This window comes from Salmo trutta, chromosome 14 (assembly GCF_901001165.1).
Source record: "Salmo trutta chromosome 14, fSalTru1.1, whole genome shotgun sequence".
NCBI lineage: Eukaryota > Metazoa > Chordata > Actinopteri > Salmoniformes > Salmonidae > Salmo > Salmo trutta.
In genome coordinates, this window is record NC_042970.1 from 30,513,232 (window position 1) to 30,534,165 (window position 20,934).

At 44.7% G+C, this 20,934-nt stretch overlaps 2 protein-coding genes across 2 annotated transcripts; both read left to right on the forward strand.

The window, feature by feature from the left end:
* The first annotated feature begins 5,832 nt into the window (after positions 1–5,832).
* Positions 5,833–8,124, forward strand: LOC115207776 (39S ribosomal protein L20, mitochondrial). The gene is made up of 4 exons (XM_029775250.1): positions 5,833–6,054; positions 6,789–6,899; positions 7,081–7,158; positions 7,591–8,124. Exons 1-4 carry the CDS (start codon positions 5,968–5,970, stop codon positions 7,762–7,764), a joined length of 450 nt encoding a protein of 149 aa, XP_029631110.1. The 5' UTR covers positions 5,833–5,967; the 3' UTR covers positions 7,765–8,124.
* Positions 8,125–8,743: 619 nt separating this feature from the next.
* On the forward strand, positions 8,744–20,667 carry LOC115207777 (ATPase family AAA domain-containing protein 3). The gene is made up of 16 exons (XM_029775251.1): positions 8,744–9,034; positions 10,261–10,337; positions 10,455–10,556; positions 10,900–10,959; positions 11,076–11,145; positions 11,275–11,440; positions 13,156–13,225; positions 13,912–14,067; positions 15,159–15,215; positions 17,330–17,455; positions 17,546–17,670; positions 17,895–17,946; positions 18,033–18,103; positions 18,225–18,392; positions 19,155–19,263; positions 19,787–20,667. The coding sequence occupies exons 1-16, from the start codon at positions 8,845–8,847 to the stop codon at positions 20,291–20,293; spliced, it is 2,106 nt and encodes a 701-aa protein (XP_029631111.1). The 5' UTR covers positions 8,744–8,844; the 3' UTR covers positions 20,294–20,667.
* The last annotated feature ends 267 nt before the right edge of the window (positions 20,668–20,934 follow it).

The window sequence follows — 20,934 nt, forward strand, 5'->3', positions numbered from 1 at the left end:
TGCACCTGTTGTGCGATTGTTAACCAGCTCCATTTTTGCAAATCTTATAATAAAATAAGTTGTTTTGAGGAATCTACAGTCTCTCTCTTCTTTTCTGGTTAGCATTTCCATGACAATAGCCACCCTTCACCTTGATGACAGCTTTGCACACTCTTGGCATGTTCATAACCAGCTTCATGTGGTGGTCACCTGGATTGCATTTCTATTAACTGGTGTGCCTTGTTAAAAGTTAATTTGTGGAATTTCTTTCCTTCTTAATGCGTTTGAGCCAATCAGTTGTATTGTGACAAGGTAGGGGTGGTATACAGAAGATAGCCCTATTTGGTAAAAGACCAAGTCCATATTATAGCAAGAACAGCTCAAATAAGCAAAGAGAAATGACAGTCCATCATTACTTTAAGACATGAAGGTCAGTCAATCTGGAAAATGTCAAGAACTTTGAAAGTTTCAAAGTGCAGTCGCAAAAACCATCAAGCGCTATGATGAAACTGGCTGTTGTGAGGACCGCCACAGGAAAGGAAGACCCAGAGTTACCTCTGCTGCAGATGATACGTTCATTAGAGTTACCAGCCAAAATAAATGCTTCACAGAGTTCAAGTAACAGACACATCTCAACATTAACTTTTTAGAGGAGTGCGTGAATCAGGCTTTCATGGTCGAATTGCTGCAAACAAACCACTACCAAAGGACACCAATAAGAAGAAGAGACTTGGTTGGGCCAAGAAACACGAGCAATGGACATTAGACCGGTGGAAAATAATCCTTTGTTCTGATGAGTCCAAATTTGAGATATTTCGTTCCAACCGCTGTGTCTTTGTGAGACGCAGAGTAGGTGAACGGATGATCTCCGCATGTGTGGTTCCCACCGTGAAGCATGGAGGAGGAGTTGTAGAAAGGCCCATGGAGTTGGTGGAATCGTTCTTTAATTCATGGCTACTTGCTCAGCTGGGCCAGCTTCCCTGAGGAGCTAAAAGCTCTGAAAGCCGGTAGGAAAGTGGCTAAGGACAGCCGTATTCTCTCTCTTGCCCCAGATTACGACCAAATCCTCGGATTGATCAGATTCGGAGGGAGGCTGCGCCAAGCAGAAGTCTTGGATCCCAATGCTATCCACCAAATTATCCTTGACTCCAGACACCTTCTCACCAGCCTCCTCATCAAGAGTTATGATGAGAGGCTTCTCCACCCAGGGCCAGAGAGCGTCTATGGGAAGATGAGGCGGAAGTACTGGATACTTGGAGGACGAGGAGCCATTTGTAAGCACCAATACGACTGCATGCAATGTCAGAGATGGCGGGCCGAAGCAACTGTGCCCAAAATGGCAGATTTGCCCCCTGCTCGCTTTTGCGCTCTCAAACTCCCCTTCGGATCAACAGGAGTAGATTGCTTTGGCCCCTTTACAATCAAGCTAGGTCGTCAAGTGGAGAAGCGCTGGGGCATTCTGTTCAAGTGTTTGACAACTAGATGTGTCCACCTGGACCTACAGGAGAGTTTGGATACTGAAGCCTTCCTCATGGCCCTACGGAGAATTATCTCCCGAGTGGGGAAACCCTACGAGATTCTGGCTGACGGGCACAAACTTCAAGGCAGGAGAAGCCAGGTTGAAGGAAGCCTTTCAAGCAATGGAACCAAGCCTCCAGGATGAACTGATGGACCAACAAATCTCCTTCAAATTTAACCCTCTAGGAGCTCCTCATTTTGGAGCAACATGGGAGCGAAAGATCAAATCTGTGAAGCCAGCCTTATGAGTTGTCCTGGGGGACCAAACTGTCACTGAAACTGTCTTGTGGACCGTCCTGATAGAGGTGGAAGGGATACTGAACTCCAAACCCTTGGAATATCTCTCTGCAGACATCGCTGACCCAGATCCGGTTACACCAAATCTGCTCCTGATGAAGCGCCGAGATGCGTCACTTCCTCAAGCCTTGTATGCTGATACCAACCTTGTTGGCAGACGCCGGTGGCAACACAGTCAGATCTTGGCTGACCATTTCTGGACACGATTAATTCGGGATTACCTACCAAGCCTACAGCACAGAGGGAAATGGCAGAAAGAAAAGTAGTACTGGTAGTGGACCCTCAAGTGCCTCGAGCCTACTGGCTGGTGGGTCATATCACCAAGACCATGCCTGGGACCGACGGTTGTGTTAGATCAGTGGAGATCCAGGTAAAGAACCGGACATATATCCGATCAGTTGCCCAACTAATTCCTCTCCCTGAGATGACAGAGGACGTGGAGCGATGAGCCTTTTGAGGAGTGTGGAATTTAACAAATTCCCGGAATGGCTGTAGAAAGGCCAACGGAGTTGGTGGAATCATCCTTTAATTCATGGCCACTTGCTCAGCTGGGCCAGGGGCGCTTTAATTAGGTCAGGTGGAAATGTCCGACAGATCTCAACTCATTAAAAGGACGAAAAGGCCTCCTGCGGGGACGGGGGCTGGGATTAAAAATAAAAATAAATGTAATAAAAATATATGACAAAACACACATCACGACAAGAGAGACAACATAACACTACATAAAGAGAGACCTAAGACAACAACATAGCATGGCAGCAACACATGACAACACAGCATGGTAGCAACACAACAAGACAACAACATGGTAGCAACACAACATAGCAGCTGCACAACATGGTAGCAGCACAAAACATGGTACAAACAGTCTAGGGCACAGACAAGAGCACAAAGGGCAAGAAGGTAGAGACAACAATACATAGCTCAAAGCAGCCATAACTGTCAGTAAGTGTCCATGATTGAGTCTGTGAATGAAGAGATTGAGATAAAACTGTCCAGTTTGAGTGTTTGTTGCAGCTCGTTCCAGTCGTTAGCTGCAGTGAACTGAAAAGAGGAGCGATCCAGGGATGTGTGTGCTTTGGGGATCTTTAACAGAATGTGACTGGCAGAACGGGTGTTGTATGTGGAGGATGAGGGCTGCAGTAGATATCTTAGATGGGGGGAGTGAGGCCTAAGAGGGTTTTATAAATAAGTATCAACCAGTGGGTCTTGAGACGGGTATACAGAGATGACCAGTTTACAGAAGAGTATAGAGTGCAGTGATGTGTCCTTTTAGGAGCATTGGTGGCAAATCTGATGGCCGAACGGTAAAGAACATCTAGCCGCTCGAGAGCACCCTTACCTGCCGATCTATAAATTACGTCTCTGTAATCTAGCATGGGTAGGATGGTCATCTGAATCAGGGTTAGTTTAGCAGCTGGGGTGAAAGAGGAGCAATTACGATAGAGGAAACCAAGTCTAGATTTAACTTTAGCCTGCAGCTTTGATATGTGCTGAAAGAAGGACAGTGTACCGTCTAGCCATACTCCCAAGTACTTGTATGAGGTGACTACCTCAAGCTGTTAACCCTCAGAGGTAGTAATCACACCTGTGGGGAGAGGGGCATTCTTCTTACCAAACCACATGACCTTTGTTTTGGAGGTGTTCAGAACAAGGTTAAGGGCAGAGAAAGCTTTTTGGACACTAAGAAAGCTTTGTTGTAGAGTGTTTAACACAAAATCCGGGGAGGGGCCAGCTGAGTATAAGACTATCATCTGCATATAAATGGATGAGAGAGCTTCCTACTGCCTTAGCTATGTTGTTGATGTAAATTGAGAAGAGCGTGGGGCCTAGGATCGAGCCCTGGGGTACACCCTTGGTTACAGGCAGTGGCTGAGACAGCAGATGTTCTGGTTTGATACACTGCACTCTTTGAGAGAGGTAGTTAGCAAACCAGGCCAAACCAGGCCTCAGAGACACCAATACTCCTTAGATGGCCCACAAGAATGGAATGGTCTACCGTATAAAAAGCTTCGGCCAATTCAATAAAAATAGCAGCACAATATTGCTTAGAATCAAGGGCAATGGCGACATCATTGAGGACCTTTAAGGTTGCAGTGACACATCCATAACCTGAATGGAAAACAGATTGCATGCCAGAGAGAATATTATAGACATCAAGAAAGCCAGTCAGTTGATTATTGACAAGTTTTTCCAACACTTGATAAACAAGGCAAAATAGAAATAGACCTATAACAGTTAGGAACAGCTTGATCTCCCCCTTTAAATATAGGATGAACAGTGGCTTCCTTCCAAGCAATGGGAACCTCCCCAGAGAAGAGAGACTGGTTAAAAAGGTCAGAGATAGGCTTGGCGATTATAGGGGCAGCAACCTTAAAGAAGAAAGGGTCTAAACCATCTGACCCAGATGTTTTTTTGGGGTCAAGTTTAAGGAGATCCTTTAGCACCTCGGACTCATTGACCACCTGCAGGGAGATACTTTGTAGCGGGGCATGGGAAAAAGAGGGAGGAGCATTGGGGCTTGTTGCATTAGAAGGGGTGGGAGATGAGGAAATGTTTGACAGGCAAAGAGGCATGGCTGAGTCAAATAGGAATCCTGACTTAATGAAGTAGTGATTAAAAAGCTCAGCCATGTGCTTCTTGTCAGTACCAACATCAACTTTAAGGGACATGGGCAGCTGTGAGGAGGAGGGTTTGTTCTCCAGGTCTTTAACTGTTTCCCAGAACGTCTTGTGGTTTGACCCACAGAGAGAGAACTGCTTCTTAAAGTAACTAACTTTGGCCTTCCGGATAGCCTGAGTGTGCTTATTTCTCATTTGCCTGAACAAGAGTATGCGTATGCCGAGCCTTTCACCAAATGCAATTCTTGAGGTGTAGTAACTCTGCAAGATCACGGTCAAACCAGGGGCTGAATCTTTTTTTAATTCTCATTTTCTTTCATTCTTTCATTTTCATTGAAAATACAAAAAAATAAGGTCCAAGCGTATTTGACAGAGGGAATCAAGCTGATTCTATACCAATTAAAGCACTCCTGGCCCAGCTGAGCAAGTGGCCATGAATTAAAGGACGATTCCACCAACTCCATGGGCATTTCTACAGGAGGTGTGATGGTGTGGGGATGTTTGCTGGTGACACTGTGAGGGATTTATTAGAATTCAAGGCACACAACCAGCATGTCTAGCACAGCATTCTGCAGCGATACGCCATCCCATCTGGTTTGCGCTTAGTGGGACTATTTATTTATTTATTTTAGTCATTTAGCAGACGCTCTTATCCAGAGCGACTTACAGTCGTGAATGCATACATTTCATACATTTTTTTTCTCCGTACTGGTCCCCCATGGACAATGTTTTTCAACAGGACAATGACCCAACACACCTCCAGGCTGTGTAAGGGCTATTTGACAAAGGCCTCCACAATCACCTGACCTCAACCCAATTGAGATGGTTTGGGAAGAGTTGGACCGCAGAGTGAAGGAAAAACAGCCAACAAGTGCTCAGCATATGTGGGAACTCCTTCAAGACTGTTGGAAAAGCCTTCCATGTGAAGCTGGTTGAGAGAATGCCAAGAGTGTGTAAAGCTGTCATCAAGGCAAAGGGTGGCTACTTTGAAGAATCTCAAATATAAAATATATTTTGATTTGTTTAACACTTTTTTTGGTTACTACATGATTCCAAGTGTTACTTCATAGTTTTGATGTCTTCAGTATTATTCTACAATGTAGAAAATAGTATAAATATAGAAAAACCCTGGAATGTGTAGGTGTGTCCAAACTTTGACTGGTACTGTATATATATATATATATATATATATATATATATATATATATATATATATATATATATATATATAAAATATATTTTTTATTATTATTACTTTTTGTATTTTGTTATTGGCATAACAAAAGTGGCAATTGATTAAAATGCATTATCTTTTTAATTAGTTATCCACATTGTGCTGTTTTGAAATGCGGGATTTTATTTAGAAGGTTTCCTCTTTACCATACCAATTTGACATCATAATTTATGCTGTCGGCATAATACTAGCTGGTCAAGAACACTGCGAAAGGCAGCGTACACATGTGATCTCCCGTGCTGCATAAAGGTCATCTAATCCATTGAGGTTAATAAAGGGAAAACTACAGGATCGTAACAAAATCTTTACGATAGAAAGATGGTGTTTTTAACTTTATCTTGCTGGATCCGCAATCGTGGACCTGATCGATATTGGAAGGTTCAAGAAGTTCTCAGTAATGCACGGGTAAGTTAGCACTGTAGCTACTAGCTAGCCAGCCATTGACTGACAGTTAGCTAGCTATTCTATTTAATTGACATTACAGATTTTAGCTGCTTTGTATGCAACCTTTACTCACCGTAGTGACAGTTTTACACTGCAGGTGACTCATCTATTAACGTTATATAGCTAGCTAGTTATGAAGCTAGGGTAAGCTAGAAATTACATACGAAGCATTTCAGCTAGTTTCCCAAATAGCTGTCTGGTACTCATTTCAGGGCTAGTCTCATTCCAAAGAGAGGAGGACTGTGCCAATTGTAGGCCTGTTGTAGCTAAATGTAGCTAGTTCAACTCACCTCTTGCACATGTCATGCAGATACAGTGTACGTGTGTGGTAACGTTATAACTAGTCGTCTTATTTAGTTAGCAACCTAGCTAGGTGGTTAAGAAACGAAGATGTTTCAAAATTTTACCTGAGTAACTTTACTAGAGGTCATCATCTGCCAATTAACGTCAATGAAGTAAAAACCAATCTACCTTTCCATGTGGGTTCAATTAAATTCCATTTTATCCTGGGGATGAATTAAAATTGTGTAATGTTATTTACATGGACTTTTCAAATCATTAATTTCAATTCACTTCCTGTATTGTCAGAGTTAAAATGAACTTGGCCCCAAAGAACCCTCATACCCTTGTAGTGTGTCACCCTTTTTGCCCATTCCCATCATCTGTATTTCTCTTCCCCTATCTGTGTCCATCAGCACTTCAGAGGTAGAAAGAACAGATGCTACAGCCTGGCAGTGAGGGCAGTACGAAGGGCCTTTGTATATGCAACTAAGGCTCGCAAAATAAAACGACGTAACATGCGTACGGTAAGCGCATGTTCAGAATTATAGCCATGTCATTGATACATCTGATGTTCTAGCTATGCTATACCCTAGATCTATATGTGCACCCTAACATGTCATCCAGATCTCTCCTCTCATCCTTATGATAATCAGCTACATGTAGATGACTGCTATTGTGTGATCCTAAAACAATGTCTTTCATCAGTTGTGGATCTCGCGCATCGCGGCAGCATCACGGGAGCACGGCATGAAGTACCCCGCCCTTATACACAACCTGGTGAAGGTCAGTACAGTATGTCTTAACCTAGTTACCACTCTGTCTCTGTTCCAGCTAGTGAGAATTCAGTACACCGCTGTATGGCATTTTTGTTCCCAAGGTCTGATTTACAATGATGCAGCGGCTCTATTAGGAGGGCAACCACATGTAATCAGAGCACAGAAGATACTTAGAAAAGAAAAACATTAGCTGGAGGGGATTCACTGAAAATGTTATATATTAATAACAAATAGGGATGAATGGCACAAATAGAATGTTGTTACATGATTGATTGTACTTTACTGTAAAAACCCTCTGCACTACTCTCTTATTCCACTCCTTAGTCCTTAATGTTGTAACTCAAATCCTCTCTCATCCTTTCCTAAGATCTCCTTAGATTTTTGTTAGTTCAAGGTGTATATTTATTTACACTTCCATCCCTTTTCTCTCCTGTTACAGAGTAGTGTTGAGGTGAATCGACGTGTTCTGAGCGACCTTGCCATCACAGAACCTAAGTCATTCCTGTCTCTTGCAAAGCTGGCCAGGGCGAGGCAACAGGAGGGATTCGGTGCAGCGCTGGGCGACGGCAAAGAGCCTCCTGGTGTCTTCTCGCGCGTCGTCACGCTACAGTGATCTAGCCACCTCCTCCACAGGCAATTGCAATGGACACCATACCACCTCTTTGCAAGCGACCCACCCATCCAATAACCCATTTTCCTTACCTGCAATACGACCAACACAGTTCTGCCCTGCAACCATTTAATCCCTCTTTGAATCATGGCTACTGAATGGATACAGACAGAATCCAGCTCCAAACCACACTTAATGTGATGGTATTCTTAGATGGTTGAGTTGTGGTCGGGGGCCAGAGTTAGAGAAAATACTTGACCTTCATTTTGTAATGCCTTGTGTCTATGTATATATGTGTGATTGTGTATTTGTCAATACATGTGGAAAATGATTGTCTAGTAAATAAAACATTTTATCTATTCAGTGTGCTGCTATTGTTGTTGCTAATGTTACACAAATATGACAATGAAACATTATGTACTTTCTCCTAATGAGTGGTGGTCTCAATTTAGGGTTTCCAAGACAGACTACTAAATGAGGTTATGTAAAGCACTTTCCATAACTAATTTTTAAATTAGTGCTGTGCAACTTGTCCAAAGTAATTGTTACATAGAATGTTCCTAGTTATTCAGTAACTGTCAATTAATTTGTTCAAAAATTAAATTCACGTTAACCTGTTGGGGCTAGGGGGCAGGTTAAAATGCTACTGCAATGTATTACGTAGATATCCAAACAGCATATAAAATGTTAGCTAATAAATTCCAATGAAAAACTGCTTTCTGTTGCACGAAGTCCAACAAAAACTCCGCGTATGATGCAACTATCAATTAATTTTGTGAAATGGCCTTCCAGTGAAGTTATTCAGGTTAATTATAAGACCTTCCTGTTTTGGGCCATTGCGGGTACCATACCCTCTTATGGGTGTGACTACATGTTTGACCTCTGCAAAGGACAACCAATGAGGGGAATATATTTTTCTTCGTAACCAATCAGCATGGTTGTCTTTCAGGGAAAATTTGGCCTCTCCTGCACTTGCGCAAAGACGGCAGCGTGACACGCGTGTGGAGGAAGTGTAGCGACTGACACCAAAACCTGATCACCTTTACCGGCCTGGGCTGCAGCTTATTCTCCGTTTACCGAAACATGTCCTGGCTGTTCGGCCTGAATAAGGGGCAGCCCGAGGCTCCCCCGGAATTCCCGGTTCCACCGCCACCCCCTCCACCGGCTGGCGGCTCCGGAGGTGGCGGAGATAAACCCAAGGACAAATGGAGCAACTTCGACCCAACCGGGCTGGAGCGAGCGGCCCAAGCGGCGAAGGAGCTCGACAAGTCTCGTAAGTGTCTTGCATGATAACTTTATTATATATAGTACTGTAGAGCTAGTAGCTAGCTTGAAACATTTTGTTTATATCCCCAGAAAGACCGATGCATCCGCAGCATGCTTTACAGCCTAAGCAGTGATGCTGATGCAACACGGGCCGGTGTCTGACATATATTCTCCTAGTTCCTACGGGTATCTAGTCAAGTAAACTATCAAATCCTGATGACAGCTGTCAGTAGAACATAACACTGTAGTATACGAGAATCACAGGTTTCACTGCTTGGTTTGAACGTTGTGCTGCACATTTTCATTCATGTTGGAAGTTAGTGTATTCAAGGTGAACGGTGCAAAGGTCATTCTTTCACACCGTTTGCCAAATAGCTTTAGTCAGTATATAGTTAATCTTTGCTCTAGTCAAACATGCAAGCATTACACTTAGAATTTCGAAGTATACTGAACAAAAATATAAATGCAACAATTAAAGATTTTACTGAGTTACAGTTCATAAAGAAATCAGTCAATTGAAATTAATTAGCCCTTAATCTATGGATTTCACATGACTGGGCAGGGGTGCAGTCATGGCTGGGCCTGGGAGGGCAAAGGCCCACCCTCTTGGGACCCAGGCTTACTTACAGGGGAGCCAGGCCCAGCCAATCAGAACAAGTTTTTCCCCACAAAAGGGCTTTATTACAGACCAAAATACTCCTCAGTTTCATCCGCTGTCTGGATGGCTGGTCTCCGACGATGGCGCAGGTGAGGAAGTCTGATGTGGAGGTCCTGGGCTGACGTGGTTACACATGGTCTGTGAGGCTGGTTGGACGTACTGCCAAATTCTCTTAAACAGCATTGGAGGCAGCTTCTGGTAGAGAAATGAACATAAAATTCTCTGGCATTTGTGCAATCAGCATGCTAACCCTAACCCACCTGTGTAATGACCATGCCGTTTAATCAGCTTCTTGATATGCCATACCTGTCAAGTGGATGGATTATCTTGGCAAAGGATAAAATGCTCACTAACAGGGATGTAAACAAATTTGGGAAATAAACATTTTTGAAAAATAAGCGTTTTGCGCTTATGGAACATTTCTGGGATCTTTTATTTCAACTCATAAAACATGGGACCAACACTTTACATGTTGCGTTTTATATTTTTGTTTAGTGTAGTTGGAATATAGCTACTGTCATTAAATGAAACCTATATCTGGATGACTAATGTCCTTTCCCTTGTCTTAATTTCAGGTCATGCCAAAGAGGCCCTGGATCTGGCTCGCATGCAGGAGCAGTCTGTTCAGATGGAACACCAGACCAAAATCAAGGTACAGTTGCACTAAACAAGGCACATGCAGAGTAATGTGTAGGACACCAAAAAACAGTACTATCAATCTTAAATCTGATCATGCTAATTGCTCCCTTTGTGTGTGTGATGGTGTAAGGAGTACGAGGCAGCAGTGGAGCAGCTGAAGGGGGATCAGCTGCGTATTCAAGGGGAGGAGAGGAGGAAAACTGTCGGAGAGGAGACCAAGCAGCATCAATCGGTGAGAGGAGAGCAGAGGAAGGGTTTAGTGGTACTGCAGAGGGGGTGATTGTGCAACAGTATTCAATGTACTACATAGTATGTGGTCAATGATGGGCTAACAGCATGGGTCATCATGTATGGGTAAACTGTAGGAAGCATTTTCCCTGTAGTAGTTAAGAGATCTGGAGGAGTTTGTATAGAGTAGAATTTTGTCTGTAAGCTTGAAATTGTTTGCATAATTAGCTTTAATGCTGTTGAAACAGAGGCTACAATGAGCGCGAGTGGAAAAAGGGATTACCTATCTGTCCAGCAGAGGGCGCCATACATGTGTTACTATGGTTACCTTCTCTATCCCTTCACAGAGAGCACAGTTCCAAGACAGACTTGCCAGACAGAGGTATGAGGATCAACTCAAGCAACAGGTAAGATCAACTGCCATTAGCTGCAATATCAATTCAGTCCTGTTTAGGCTATAAAGAAGTACAGTGAAAATGCCATGTCCAACTGACTGAGTGTGGCCTCTCCTCGGTGTCCTCAGCAAGCCCTGAATGAGGACAACCTTCGGAAACAGGAGGACTCTGTGCTTAAACAGGAAGCCATGAGGAAAGGTACTGACCCCATATAGTATTCTCACGCAGCCTCCAGGAATATGGTTCTGCTTCTATATTCACTGGTCAATATAGCCATATGGGGTCTGGCAATCACAAAATGTCCACTAATGTATCCTCTCCACACAGCAACAATTGAGCACGAGATGCAGCTGAGGCACAAGAATGAGCTGCTGCGCGTAGAGGCGGAGTCTAAAGCGCGGGCACGTGTTGAGCGGGAAAATGCAGACATCATCCGTGAGCAGATCCGCCTGAAGGCAGCAGAGCACAGACAGACTGTACTAGAGACTATACGGTGAGACAAGGACATACTGTACTAGAGACTATACGCTGAGACAAGGACATACTGTACTAGAGACTATACGCTGAGACAAGGACATACTGTACTAGAGACTATACGCTGAGACAAGGACATACTGTACTAGAGACTATACGCTGAGACAAGGACATACTGTACTAGAGACTATACGCTGAGACAAGGACATACTGTACTAGAGACTATACGGTGAGACAAGGACAGACTGTACTAGAGACTATACGCTGAGACAAGGACATACTGTACTAGAGACTATACGCTGAGACAAGGACATACTGTACTAGAGACTATACGCTGAGACAAGGACATACTGTACTAGAGACTATACGCTGAGACAAGGACATACTGTACTAGAGACTATACGCTGAGACAAGGACAGACTGTACTAGAGACTATACGGTGAGACAAGAACATACTGTACTAGAGACTATACGGTGAGACAAAGACGTACTGTACTAGAGACTATACGCTGAGACAAGGACAGACTGTACTAGAGACTGTACGCTGAGACAAGGACATACTGTACTAGAGACTGTACGCTGAGACAAGGACATACTGTACTAGAGACTGTACGGTGAGACAAAGACATACTGTACTAGAGACTATACGCTGAGACAAGGACATACTGTACTAGAGACTATACGCTGAGACAAGGACATACTGTACTAGAGACTATACGCTGAGACAAGGACAGACTGTACTAGAGACTATACGCTGAGACAAGGACAGACTGTACTAGAGACTATACGCTGAGACAAGGACAGACTGTACTAGAGACTATACGCTGAGACAAGGACAGACTGTACTAGAGACTATACGCTGAGACAAGGACAGACTGTACTAGAGACTATACGCTGAGACAAGGACAGACTGTACTAGAGACTATACGCTGAGACAAGGACAGACTGTACTAGAGACTATACGCTGAGACAAGGACATACTGTACTAGAGACTATACGCTGAGACAAGGACATACTGTACTAGAGACTATACGCTGAGACAAGGACATACTGTACTAGAGACTATACGCTGAGACAAGGACATACTGTACTAGAGACTATACGGTGAGACAAGGACAGACTGTACTAGAGACTATACGCTGAGACAAGGACAGACTGTACTAGAGACTATACGCTGAGACAAGGACAGACTGTACTAGAGACTATACGCTGAGACAAGGACATACTGTACTAGAGACTATACGCTGAGACAAGGACATACTGTACTAGAGACTATACGCTGAGACAAGGACATACTGTACTAGAGACTATACGCTGAGACAAGAACATACTGTACTAGAGACTATACGGTGAGACAAGGACATACTGTGCTAGAGACTATACGCTGAGACAAGAACATACTGTGCTAGAGACTATACGGTGAGACAAGGACATACTGTGCTAGAGACTATACGCTGAGACAAGGACAGACTGTACTAGAGACTGTACGCTGAGACAAGGACAGACTGTACTAGAGACTGTACGCTGAGACAAGGACATACTGTACTAGAGACTGTACGCTGAGACAAGGACATACTGTACTAGAGACTATACGCTGAGACAAGGACATGCTGAGACAAGGACATGCTGGACTAGAGACTATATGCTGAGACACACCTTGTGTATTACACTACAGACCATAAAGATAGATACTATTGGAGACCTGACTGTCTCTGTATATTTGTGTGTTTTCAGGACTGCAGGTGCTGTGTTTGGGGAAGGATTCCGGGCTTTTGTGTCGGACTGGGATAAAGTTACAGCTACGGTGAAACCTACCTTCCACTCTACATACTTGGTTATGCTCATCCTTATGCAAACTGCTAATGACTCATAAATATACTGAACAAAAATATAAATGCAACATGCAACCATTTCATAGATTTTAGTGAATTACAGTTTTATATGAGGAAATCAGTCAATTTAAATAAATACATTGGGCCCTAATTTATGAATTTCACGTGACTGGGAATACAGATATGCATCTGTTGGTCACAAATACCCTAAAAATCAATGGGCCTCACAATGGGCCTCAGGATCTCGTCACAGTATTTTTGTGCATTCAAATTGCCATCGATAAAATGAAATAGTGTTTGTTGTCTGTAGCTTATAACTGCCCATACCATAACCCACCGCCACCATGGGGCACTCTGTTCACAACGTTGACATCAGTAAACCGCTCACCCATACGATGCCATACATGTGGTCTGCGGTGGTGAGGCCGGTTGGACGTACTTTTATGGTCCCCCAGCACAAGGTGCACCTGTGTAATGATCGTGCTGTTTAATCAGCTTCTTCATATGCCACACCTGTCAAGTGGATGGATTATCTTGGCAAAGGAGAAATGCTCACTAACTAATTGTTGAGTATATGATATGTTAAATGTTTATATCTGATTTGAGTTGTCCTTGGAGTGTCTCTAAATATAGTGTAATTTCCCCCCCACACCACCAGGTGGCAGGACTGACTCTGCTGGCTGTAGGTGTGTATTCTGCCCGGAACGCCACAGCTGTGGCGGGGCGCTACATTGAGGCCCGACTCGGGAAGCCCTCATTGGTCAGAGAGACTTCTCGCATCACTGTGGCGGAGGCAATCAAGCACCCGATCAAGGTAGAGGCCCTGCTGTTCATTATACAGTGCATTCGGAAAGTATTCAGACCCCTTCCCCTTTTCCACATTTTGTTAAGTTACAGCCTTATTCTAAAATGAATTTAAAGAAATGTTCTCCTCATCAATCAACACACAGTACCCCATAATGACAAAGTGAAAACAGGTTTGTAGAAATTTTTGCACAATTATGGAAATAAAAAACATAAATACCTTATAAGTATTCAGACCCTTTGCTATGAGACTCGAAATTGAGCTCAGGTGCATCCTGTTTCCGTTGATCATCCTTGAGATGTTTCTACAACTTGATTGGAGTCCACCTGTGGTAAATTAAATTGATTGGACATGGTTTGGAAAGGCATCATGCTGTGGGGATGTATTTCAGTGGCAGGAACTGGGAGACTAGTCAGGAACGAGGGAAAGATGAACGGAGCAAAGTACAGAGAGATCCTTGTTGAAAACCTGCTCCAGAGTGCTCAGGACCTCAGGCTGGGGCGAAGGTTCACCTTCCAACAGGACAACGACCCTAAGCAAACAGCCAAGACAACGCAGCAGTGGCTTCGGGACAAGTCTCTGAATGTCCTTGAGTTGCCCAGCCAGAGGCCGGACTTGAACTTGATCGAACTGAGAATAGCTGTGCAGCGACGCTCCCTATCTAAACTGAAAGAGCTTGAGAGGATCTGCAGAGAAGAAATACAGGTGTGCCAAGCTTGTAGCGTCATACCCAAGAAGACTCGAAGCTGTAATCGTGCTTCAACAAAGTACTGAGTAAAGGGTCTGAATTGTTATGTAAATGTGATATTTATATATTTTATTTATAAATGTACTAACATTTATAAAAACATGTTTTTGCTTTGTCATTATGGGGTATTGTGTGTAGATTGATGAGGGGGGAGAAACCTGATTTAATCAATTTTAGAATAAGGCTGTAACGTAACAAAATGTTGAAAAAGTCAAGGGGTCTGAATGCACTGTATACGTCCTTTGTCTGATGCTTTTGGTGTTTTTTTTTTATTGTGATTAACTTAAGTTTCCTAAACACTATTTTTTTTAGTGCGATGAAGGTGCATCTTCTTATTTTTCCCCTCTCTTAGATGTCAAAGCGCCTGACGAGTAAACCTCAGGATGCCCTGGAGGGAGTAGTGCTCAGTGTGAGTACCGACACTCAGCACACACCTGAGCACCAGAGAGCCATACCTTAGTCTCTTATCGATATTATACCCAGCACATGTATGAGAGAGACATCAAGTTTTATTGGTCACGTATACGTGATTAGCAGATGTTATTGCAGGTGTAGTGTAATGCTTGTTCTTCTAGCTCCGACAGTGCAGTAATATCTAACAAATTACACAACATATAAATACACACATCTGAGTAGGATTTATTTATTTACCTTTTATTTAACTAGGCAAGTCAGTTAAGAACAAATTCTTATTTACAATGACGGCCTAGGAACAGTGGGTTAAATGCCTTGTTCAGGGGCAGAACGACATATTTTTACCTTGTCAGCTCAGGGATTCAATATAGCAACCTTTCGGTTACTGGCCCAATGCTCTAACCACTAGGCTACCAAGAATGAATTAAGACTATATACAAATGGACGACGGATATCAGAGTGGAACGGAGTAAGATACAGTAGAATAGTATAGAATACAGTATATACATATGAGATGACTAATGCAAGATATGTAAACATTATTAAGTGAATGAGATACCATGTATAGAAAACAGTATATACATATGAGATGAGTAATGCCAGATATGTAAACATTATTAAAGTGACAAGTGTTCCATTCCTTAAAGTGGTCAGTGATTTCTAGTCTATGCCAATAGGCAGCAGCCTCTAATGTGCTAGTGATGGCTGTTTAACAGTCTGATGGCCTTAAGATAGAAGCTGTTTTTCAGTCTCTCGGTCCCAGCTTTGATGCACCTGTACTGACCTTTCCTTCTGGATGTTAGCGGGGTGAACAGGCAGTGGCTCTGGTGGTTGTTGTCCTTGATGATCTTTTTGGCCTTCCTGTGACATCGGGTGCTGTAGGTGTCCTGGAGGGCAGGTAGTTTGCCCCCAGTCATGTGTTGTGCAGACCGCACTAACCTCTGGAGAGCCTTGCGGTTGTGGGCAGAGCAGTTGCCATACCAGGTGGTGATACAGCCCGACAGGATGCTTTCAATTGTGCATCTGTAAAGAATTGAGGGTTTTAGGTGACAAGCCAAATTTCTTCAGCCTCCTGAGGTTGAAGAGGCTCTGTTGCACCTTCTTCACTTTCTGTGTGGGTGGTACATTTCAGTTTATCATCAGGATGTGTACGCCAAGGAACTTGAAGCTTTCCACCTTCTCCACTGCGGTCCCGTCGCTGTGGATAGGGGTGTGCTCCCTCTGCTGTTTCCTGAAGTCCACAATCAGCTCCTTAATTTTGTTGACATTGAGGGAGAGGTCGTTTTCCAGGCAACACACTCCCAGAGCCCTCACCTCCTCTCTGTAGGCTGTCTTGTCATCATTGGTAATCAAGCCCACTAATGTTGTGTCGTCTGCAAACTTGATGATTGAGTTGGAGGCGTGCTTGGCCACGCAGTCATGGGTGAACAGGGAGTACAGAAGGGTGCTGGGCACACACCCTTGTGGGGCCCCAGTGTTGAGGATCAGCGGAGTGGAGGGGATGTTTCCTGCCTTCACCACCTGGGGGCGGCCCGTCAGGTAGTCCAGGACCCAGTTGCACAGGGCGGGGTTCAGACCCAGGGCCTCGAGCTTAATGATGAGCTTGGAGGGTACTATGGTGTTGAATGCTGAGCTGTAGTCAATAAACAGCATTCTTACATAGGTATTCCTCTTGTCCAGATGGGATAGGGCAGTGTGCAAAGTGATGGCGATTGCATCGTCTGTGGATCTATTGGGGCAATAAGCAAATTGGAGTGGGTCTAGGGTGGCAGGTAAGGTAGAGGTGATATGATCCTTGACTAGTCTCTCAAAGCACTTCATGATGACAGAGGTGAGTGCTACAGGGCGATAGTCATTTAGTTCAGTTACCTTTGCCTTCTTGGGTACAGGAACAACGGTGGCCATCTTGAAGCATGTGGGGACAGCAGACTGGGATGGGGAGAGATTGAGTATGCCCGTAAACACACCAGCCAGCTGGTCTGTGCATGCTCTGAGGATGCGGATAGGGACATCCATAGAGAATGCTGTGCACACGTATGTTTTTGCAGCCCTGCATTGAGCCGAAATGTTGATCTCTCTGATATGAATTATTCCCTCTGCTCCGCACAGCCTAACCTAGAAGAACGTGTACGTGATATTGCCATAGCAACTAGGAACACGCGTCAGAACAAGGGGCTCTACAGGAACATCCTCATGTATGGCCCACCGGGTACTGGCAAGACCCTCTTCGCCAAGGTAGGTCCCGCACCGACTCATCTTGTCTATGACGAGGTGTTATCTTGGTATCTGCATATGTTGGTAACTATCTCTCTGTGTTCTGAGTAGAAGCTGGCAGTGCACTCTGGGATGGACTATGCCATCATGACTGGTGGAGATGTGGCACCCATGGGCCGTGAGGGCGTCACCGCCATGCACAAAGTCTTTGACTGGGCCAACACCAGTCGCCGCGGGTATGCTACCCTCACTCGCAGTAGCATCACACTATTTATAGAACTTCATGTAAATGTAACCATGATGAAACCGTGTGCAACCATGTAACGTAAGCGTCTAGACAACTTGACATTAAATACATTTCCACTTGCATTACACAGACATGCACATTAAACAATGTACAGAGAATGATGTAAGACCAGTGCAGCTTTGCTAATGCAGTCCTCTCTCTCCTCTGACACAGCCTGCTGCTGTTTGTTGATGAAGCCGATGCATTCCTTCGCAAGAGGTCTACTGTAAGTTTGTTCTCTACCTTCCTGTATTTCATAGCAAAACCAAAATATTGGAAAACAGAATTCAAGTTGTCTCTTTCTGTTTCTAGGAAAAGATCAGTGAAGAGCTCAGAGCCACTTTGAACGCATTCCTGTATCGCACTGGAGAGCAGAGCAACAAGTCAGTTCTCTACAACTACTTCTTCTGTTTAGACGTTTCATATCTACGCCCAAGACCGCTGATGTACCATGTCCCTCAGATATCACAGCGCTCTATCAACTGCTGTCGTCTCCCCCTCCAGGTTCATGATGGTGCTGGCCAGTAACCAGCCGGAGCAGTTTGACTGGGCCATCAACGACCGCATTGACGAGATAGTCAACTTCGCCCTGCCGGGTCCTGATGAGAGGGAGAGGCTGGTGCGTCTGTACTTTGACAGATATGTGCTGGAGCCTGCCACAGGGGGGAGACAGTGAGTCATACAGCGTTACACCCACACGACATGGCAGCACAGGTTTAAATAGGGCACTTTCACAAGCACTCATATACTGGGATGCATAATGCAACTGTTCTGATGTCAAGTAACTAGCTACTCCCAGACACTTATGCTGTGCTTACACAGGCAGCCCAATTCTGATCGTTTGCCCAATTATTGGCAAAAGATCTGATTGGTCAAAATGGCACCCTTTTTAGTGGCAAAAGATTTGGGCTGCCTGTGTAAATGCAGGCTTGGAGTCATCTGCATACAGTGACACACACACACACACACACACACCTACCCACGCACACATGGGGACAGGCATTAACACTGAGTGCCTGGGAGGAGGGAGGCCCCTCTCTGTCCTGTTCCATGTAAATGACCTCTGGCTGAGAGCTGTGGAGTGTCAGGGGCAGGTATTTAAGAGCAGGTGACCCTGCAGTAAGCAGGAGCCCAGCCAGCCGTAGCCATGGTGTCACTAATTAAAGTGGGTCTCTGAGGGCCTGGAGCCTGGGAGGACGAGGGGCAGGGGGCGACCTACACACAGGCCACTGGGAACTGGACCAGGATCAACAACAACATGCTGACAACAGAGCCAGCTGGTGGAAGGAGCTGGGCCACTTAAGGAGTGTCTCTCCAGACATAGTCAGACCAGACCTCATAACACAGGCCTGTTTCCTCTGACAGACAGGATGCCATTCAGACCTGTTTCTGTCTCTAATCCCCCTCTGTCTCCATCTGCCTCTTTCCCTGCAGGAGAATGAAGCTGGCTCAGTTTGACTATGGAAAGAAGTGCTCGGACATCGCTAAGCGGGCAGAGGGCATGTCAGGCAGAGAGATCTCCAAACTGGGCGTGGCCTGGCAGGTATGTGACATGTTTCCCCTGTCGTTCATACATCAATGCTTTCTGAATGGATAACAACCGTGATGCGGTGTTGTGCAGAATTTTCCAGTTAAGCCAATTTGACATAAATGATTGGTTGGAAGGAGAGCCTGTGGAACTTGGTTAGGGATGGGAGAATCAGACAATGCTGATCCAAGGTGATTTGGTTAGCCCAGGAAGTCTAGACCCATTTATTCTCCCTCCATGGGCTTATTAATAGAAGCAGAGCTGGGAAGTGGATCACTATGTATGCCATGATCTCCACTGCTGCTGTGTCATGGTCATCTCTCCTGCTAGCCTCATTCTGTGGACAAGTGGCCCTTGTCTGTTAAATACCTTATACATTACTCAATATTCATACACTGATCTTGCAGATAGTTAATAGTGTAGATGTATATTTGTAGATACATTATATTAGAGATTTACTGGACTGTCTGTGAATTGATAAAATCCTTGTTCAGATGACTGTAATATAATAATCCTTATATTCCATGTTCTCTTGCAGGCGGCAGCCTACTCCTCAGAGGACGGCGTCTTAACGGAGGCCATGATTGATGCTCGGGTGGACGATGCCATGCGGCAGCACCTCCAGAAGATGGACTGGCTGCATGGGCACACTAAGGAGGCTGGGGCCAAGAGCACCGCCTCTCCCAGCGCTGGACCAGCAGACAGCAGCAAGATGGGCTTCACTCTGCCTCTAGGGGAGCCGCCACAGGCCCAGGATGTGCTCACTCCAGTTCTGGGGATGGACAACAAACCAGAGGCCCATGTCATTCAGGAGGAGCTGAAACTAGAGGTGCCAGCCCCACCTTCATCAGACGGTGCTGAACTGCCTGTGGAGGAGGGGACTGTCCCGGCTAAGGGGGAGGGTGTCAAAGCAGAAACGGTGGTAACACCTCAGGGGGAGGTGGCAGAGGGTGTATCCCAGACTGATGCAGCCCCAAGCAGTGAGGGTGGGACAGGGAAGGAGGGGAAGACCAAAGCTCCTCCCAAGGATGGGACTCCAGTTTAACATTAGGGGCCAAAGGAAGGACAGGACAGGGGCTGCTGCCTGGGATTAATGGGATTACAGGGGGGACGCCTCCTGTTCCTGCTCACTGTCTGTAGTCTTAGTCTGTGTACATCTGTCTGACTGAAGAGTTGGTGGGCAGCGGGAGGAGGGATGGAGGCACTAACATTTTATGAAGCAATCCTGGAGAAGCAGGAGAGCTGTAATATAATTTGTGTAAAATGTAAGAAAAAAAGTGTACTTTACATCGAAACCCTATGTCTGTAATAGTATTAATGTTGATGTGCACTGTAAGAGATAATACTCTATTTAAATGACGGTGTGGATGGAGATTACTTTGTTTTTATGAATAGTAAAATAATCCAAGTTTCTTACTATGGCTGCATTTTTGTTGTGATTTCTAATGGAATGGTTTCATAGACATTCAAAAGGCACTCGCACAGCTGAGCTATCTTTTTTGCAAGTGCATGGTAACAGTTGAATAAGATGAGACAAAAGAAGAAACCAGCATTCTGCTCTTGATAGTATCACTGCTCTTCAATAAGCTTTATGTATCGGCCTCAAGGCCTTCGTCAGATCTTTTGTGAATTAGCACCCTTATGTAGACCTAGCTCCACCCACATCCGTTCCACGCATCCAATGGG

Coding starts and splice junctions, on each gene's coding strand:
- LOC115207776 (XM_029775250.1), top strand. CDS start 5,968: ATGGTGTTTTTAACTTTATCTTGCTGGATCCGCAATCGTGGACCTGAT. Junction 6,055..6,788: donor AAGTTCTCAGTAATGCACGG/GTAAGTTAGCAC, acceptor TGTGTCCATCAG/CACTTCAGAGGTAGAAAGAA. Junction 6,900..7,080: donor AACGACGTAACATGCGTACG/GTAAGCGCATGT, acceptor GTCTTTCATCAG/TTGTGGATCTCGCGCATCGC.
- LOC115207777 (XM_029775251.1), top strand. CDS start 8,845: ATGTCCTGGCTGTTCGGCCTGAATAAGGGGCAGCCCGAGGCTCCCCCG. Junction 10,557..10,899: donor AGACCAAGCAGCATCAATCG/GTGAGAGGAGAG, acceptor ATCCCTTCACAG/AGAGCACAGTTCCAAGACAG. Junction 11,441..13,155: donor ACTGTACTAGAGACTATACG/GTGAGACAAGGA, acceptor GTGTGTTTTCAG/GACTGCAGGTGCTGTGTTTG.